Source organism: Gasterosteus aculeatus, chromosome 6, assembly GCF_964276395.1.
Source record: "Gasterosteus aculeatus chromosome 6, fGasAcu3.hap1.1, whole genome shotgun sequence".
NCBI classification, from domain to species: domain Eukaryota; kingdom Metazoa; phylum Chordata; class Actinopteri; order Perciformes; family Gasterosteidae; genus Gasterosteus; species Gasterosteus aculeatus.
In genome coordinates this window covers 11,525,192-11,531,214 of record NC_135693.1, presented here as the reverse complement: position 1 = coordinate 11,531,214, position 6,023 = coordinate 11,525,192, and the positions used below count along the sequence as shown (strand labels likewise).

The 6,023-nt window shown below is 43.2% G+C and overlaps 1 protein-coding gene across 1 annotated transcript; it reads right to left on the bottom strand.

Moving 5' to 3' along the window:
• Nucleotides 1-887: 887 nt before the first annotated feature.
• Nucleotides 888-5,757, bottom strand: morn4 (MORN repeat containing 4). The gene is made up of 5 exons (XM_040179551.2): nt 5,319-5,757; nt 4,295-4,369; nt 2,686-2,800; nt 2,491-2,600; nt 888-2,375 (listed from the first exon to the last, which is right to left on the bottom strand). The coding sequence occupies exons 2-5, from the start codon at nt 4,359-4,361 to the stop codon at nt 2,227-2,229; spliced, it is 441 nt and encodes a 146-aa protein (XP_040035485.1). The 5' UTR covers nt 4,362-4,369; nt 5,319-5,757; the 3' UTR covers nt 888-2,226.
• Between the last annotated feature and the right edge of the window lie 266 nt (nt 5,758-6,023).

Sequence of the window (6,023 nt, the reverse complement as noted above, 5' to 3'; positions counted from 1 at the left end):
TTTCCAGTGAGCTTAACGTTAAATGCTGTTGTGCTGAACTGTGGAACGAGAAGGGGGGTGAAACAGTGGGAGGCTTCTGCTTTTCTGTTCATCCATGAAATGGTTAAACTTCTTTCCTGTAGCTCGCATCTCTGCCTTTGGCTTAGTACATTAGAAATAGCTGCATAATTATCACAAAAAGAATGACTTTTTTTATGTTTCTTTGCCCAAGCACAATGAAACGTTTCTTTTCCCAGCACGAGGCTTTATTTTGGACATCACAGCCTTTGCGATAAGAATTCAGACGTATTCCAAGAGAATGAGGTGATACGGTGTGGTAGTTTCTAACAGCACTCAAAGCAACATCCTGTTGTTACTGAAGTAAAGGTAACCATGGCAATGCTATTTGTCAGGCAGGCACACTTTTAAAGCACCATTTGTTTCCAGTTGGAAATAGATGTGGAATTTTCGTGAATTCAGTTCCACTCAGGCCGGCGTGTGTAGGCAAAGAGGTGCCTTCTCCCAAATAGCAGGAAGAAAAAAGTACTATTACATGATCTGAAAAACACGATGTTCCACTTACAGAAAACAGGAGAGTGGATTTGTGCTCGTAGATGGTGGCATGCACTGGTCTGCTTTTATGTGTCCAATGTTACTTTCAATCAGTCTGCCTGTGCTTAGCAGCACACTACATGCTGCTCACAACAGGCAGCAGTACAGGTTTGTGATATTGAGTATTGATTTTTTTTCCCCTCATAGAAAATAACATTGAAAACCAGGCGCTGCAGTAATGCAGGTTTGTAGATTTAAGCAACATCTACAACAGAACATCATATCAATTCCCTGTTTAATCTTCGGCCCTTTTTTTTTCTTGCACACTAAACCCCAGGTGGATTCGTCCTCATTGACTTGTTTTTATTGTTCAGCTATAAGAAATGACACATGTAACTCCTGTTGACGGTTCCAGGCTTCCTTCCCTGTCATATCATTTGATTGTCTTTGGTTGAATTTCTATGTAAGCAACCTTAGACGAGCCACGTATATACAACAGTTTGCGAAGGCCATTACGCTGTTCGAGTACACCGAATTCCACTGTAATCAGAGCATAGCTGTTATCGGCGTTAATGGGGAGTACATTTCTAAAAACACTCAAGCACATTTTCTTCAAAAGCTCAGTAACGACAAGTTCTACAGAACAAACACTCTCAATGACTTTGAAAATGTGTACATCTCACGGAAAAAAACACACGTAATGACATCTTCTTAAATATGCATCTTCTTCATGAATGATGACCATTCAGCTGCCTCAGTTAAGATATATGTCCCTAGTTCAATGCATTTAAATCAGATTTTCTTTTTACAACTTTGAGAAGTTACTGGACTAGTGAGTGATCGGAGCTGAGACTCAACCCCATCTTTGCAACGTGTCCTTCAGAGTGAAGGCAGTTTCTGCAGTCCTCAAATTCCTTAGGAGAATATACACCATATGGTAAATGATGGTGGAGGGAAAGAGAGGGAACTACAAGTCCTCTCATTTTTAGATTGACACCTTGGAACTGTACAGAAATGTCTTTAAGGCAAATGTGAAAACCGAGAAACACCAGTGACATAAAGCATGCAACGGTAAAGTCTGCAGCAGCAATATTAAGAGAGGTGAGATTTAAAGAATGCGTTTACATTCACAACTGTATGGCTTGAATGCATCTCCTTACTCATACACCATTTGTAAAGCAAATGATCTTGAATAGGTCTAAATTGTACATTGTTTAGGTCCACATTTGCTAGCTTGCAGAACATCACAGGGGACCTTTAAGTACCACCAGTTTTTTTGTAAGATAAATGGATCAATTTAGTGGTACAATTGTTCCACACACTACTAATCCTGATGAAGCAGAAAGAAAACAAAGCTGAAAGGTCTTCCATGTTTCGTTGTTGATGTATGAAGGCTATCTAACTAACATTTTATCAAGGGAACCCAGCACCATTAGATGTTTACATGACCTGTGAAGTTAAAGGTGGGCTTCATGGGGTTGTGCATTTCAAGTCAGTCAAATTGAAATCGATTGTTCAAACTGCATGTGCATCTAAGCCACTGTGAAGTTTAAGATGCAGAGAAAGAAAGATATGGTGAAAAAGAGAGAAGGACACAGAGAGAAGAGTTGGAGGGAAGTCTACGAGTACACATCCTTGAGGCCCTCCTGAGAAGTGCTGGAACTCCGACTGTGTCTCCTCCAGGGTCCATTACAATCAAAGTGCCAGACTGCGAGCGTTGGAGGCGGAGGCCTGCGCTCGCTGCACCACCCCTGGACACTTTTCTCTCTTTTGGAGCTTGTGGTTTTGGAACAAGCCTTCGTTTCGCGGGACGCCATGAGCTCCATCCGAGAAGGTCAAAAGCCCTGAAGGCACAGACACACACACGCACACACACACGCACACACAGGGCACCATGACCAACCACAGAGGGACTACAGGCGTCCAGGTTCAAATGTTCCAGAGGTGAAATAGACTTACCATATCCCTCAACGCGTCCATCTTTGAATTCTCCCTCAAACTTCATGCCATCGTATCGACCGAAGACTCCTGCGCCTTGAAACTTTCCGTGTAAAAATTCTCCTTCGTACCTGAAAGGGTTGTAAAATGGGAGGGTGTCGTTTCTGTACCTCCTGATCGAGGACACGACTTGCTTCCTTTTTTCCGCTGACTCACCTGGATCCATCCGTGAAGAGCAGTACACCGGAGCCATGGAAGAGTCCGTTCTCAAACTGGCCAGAGTAGCGGGTTCCGTCCTGGAACTTGAGCTGGCCGACGCCATGCCTCCGACCTGGAGAGTCGCCCATTAAAGTCAAACAGATGATGGAAAAACCCCCCACAGAAATCCTCTCAAGGAAAACCATCTTGTGGATTCAAATGTTATCCTCGTGAGTGTCACCACTCCTCATCTAACCACTTAGTCTCTTTTGGATTAATCTTTCTTAATAGCGTGTACTATACTGTAAGAGATGACCAACTGAGATTGACGTTTGAACTTGCAATGCGGCTCAGGGTTTTATATTCACTTGGTATTGGAGCGCGACTACATATGTCACAAGTCAGTGCCTACTGGGATTTAGGTATCCTCCCCCCCCCCTGTCTGTCAGCTAAAGGTTTACTACTGAATTAGGAGTCCCATCTGCCTCCTGTGTGGTGGGAATTACGGCACTCTAATCCAGCAGATTTTTTAGCAGGGATTTCCACTTTAGGATTCCGGACTGCGAAAGCGGTCAAGGAATGTACTTGCATTGATCCACCACTGAAGCTGGGATTCATGTAAGACGCCACACACCTAAAGGTTTCTGGGCCACTTCGACAACTTGTTTACGGCCCCGTTGTCCTAACAGGAAAAGCGGGCCGAGTGGCCCGTGAAGGATGAAGGTACATACCAGTTAAAATGGTGTGTGCAGTGTTTGCGTTAAATTAAAGCAGCTCAAAGTTATTCCAACACTTAATGCGAAGATAGAACAAAAAATCCTGATGATCTTGTGCACAGTATTTAACAGGAGTTAGTTTCTCAGCGACAGCTGACACGGGGCTCTAAGATTTCCCAAACAGGTCCAAAGTCTAATCCAGAAGATTTGACAAAGCCAGAGCTGGTAAATCTGTCTCTGTTCGTCATGGGGACCCATGCTAGCTAATTGGGATTCGATTGAACAGCTTGAGCTTGCATGTCACTAACATCACACAATGTGTGTGTGTGTGTGTGTGTGTGTGTGTGTGAGAGAGAGAAAGAGAAGCAAGCATCCTTGTAATCTTCGCCACAAGTGAAACATTTAAGAAAGATTTAACATTTTAAAAAGGCAGTTACCCTAGCTAAAGATTTTCACCCCATGAGTATCGTCACCAAAGAAATCCCAATAAGGTTATTAACACAATATCCCTAGAAAGTAGTTTGATTAACATGATCAGTCTAATTTATCTTTAACTATGTCGATTGTGCGTTTGTTATGATCCCGTTCTGCCACAATACATATTCCCTGGATAATCAAAAACACAAATTCATTGAATTTGCAGTTGTCGCTCTGCTCAGCGATAGCTTTGTTAATTTGATCACAATATACTTGCATGTGAGCCCAAGACCACATTTGAGAAATACAGTGTGGGAGTAAAAACCTGCACGGAAAAGATGAGGTCTTTTAGAAAAGTAGCATGCCGAGAATCTTGACAAGATGAACTTAAAACGGCAACTATACTATACTACTGTACTGTATTCTGCTGTAGGTAAATTAGTGATGCTTGCACACAAACTTTATTTTAAAAAGGAGAAGTAGGAATGCCTTGCCTTCTTTCCACTCGCCGTGGTACTCCTCCCCACTGGCGTAGGTGAAAGATCCTCTGGTCAGAGTCATGTCCCCCTCTGTTTTTAACACACAAACACACACTCATTGGCAAAAGAGGCATCTGACCTCAGTGTGGAGGGAAGCGAGCGAGCGAAAAGAACATTTTCATTTTGGGATTATTAGTCCCTCAGTCCACGAAGCGGGGAGAGACAGCAGAGGGAGATTGTGTATTTCGGACAGAAAATACAGTAATGTTGCACTATTTGACCAGTTAAATGGGAAAAGACAGAAAATATCCCGCATTAAACTCAGTAGCATACAGCGCCATGTGACCACCCAGTATTCAGGTTCCCCACAGTATCAAACACCATGAATAAATTAGCTTGAGGGTTATTTTACAGGACAGGCAGCTTTCACAAATGAATATCTGAAGCAGGTTGTATTCTGTCTTTGGATTCTTAAATACTGGGGAAATTGTTGATAATTATAAGAGCATGTTGTAGTAGTGCAACTTTAACCAGAAGTCAAAGACAACTTATATCACGTTCTATATCTGTCCCGCCTGAGGACACTGCTGGGTGCCATGCGGTGCGTGGCGTGTGTGATGGTGATGGTGCAGGTGTGGGCGCAGTGAGGGCGGAACGCATCCTGTGACGGAAGCGGCTCCTGGACGTGAGACTGTGGCGTGACTGCAGACACCAACAAAAGCGCTCAGTGAAATCATTTGTTTAAAACAAATGACCGTGTTGAACACGACGGACGCCAGGTGTGATGTGATCACAACCTCTTGGTCTGTCTTGGGATGAATAATGTTCGGCTCACAACAATGTTGGAACACTAACGTTGTTGTGAATATGACATTTCGGCTGCCAATACGTTTAAATCTGTGCAACCTATATATACACATGCATGTGGCTAATTGGCTACAGATATGTAATGACAAGCCTATGTATGTGAATCGATTGTAACATATTGCAAGGAAACTATGAGCGAGAAGCGACAACGCCTATTAATGGTATAATTTACCTGTATGCTACGTTTGTTGTCTCTGAAGCATGGAAACCAACCTACAGGCGCGGAGGGGCGTAGAAATATGAAAACACCGGCTGGGAAACGTATGCCGCATTCAGGGGATCCTCGTAAGCTCCTAAATCCAAGAGTCTAGAAACGCATTAGCATAGGCCTTTAGATTTACTCTGCGTCTTTAGTCACAAAATAATCCAAATATTTAATGAAAGAGTTAAGCAGCCGTTGTTTTGCTTTAGAAATTGCCGTGTCACGTTAACTACACGAAAAAGGAAAATGTCTTCCTGAGTAATTACATTAAGTACAGTCCTACTTTGATGTACCTTTTATGCTCCCTTATCCATAACTACCCAACCAAACAACTATGATAGGGAGCTACCCCCTTTCAGCAAGTCGGGTTTGGGCTTTTTGTTGGCGCATTGCGTTCATGCGCTGCTCAGCACTGGGTTGCAATAATTCCGCCAGCACTTGAAGGCAGCTTTACGATAGCGTCACTGCAGCGTCACCGCCGCACTGTTTCATTGCTGGGCTGCTGTTGGCTCTTATTATCAACTTTCTCCGATTGGCCTACTGCGCTACTCTTCAGAGACTGTGTCAGACATGTTGATAAAAGGCTCCTGGACAATTGTGTGCAGCTAATCAGAGCACTCAAATCAGCAGTTTATTTGTATTTTAGGTTATATTTTGTGAGATGTGTTGGCCATA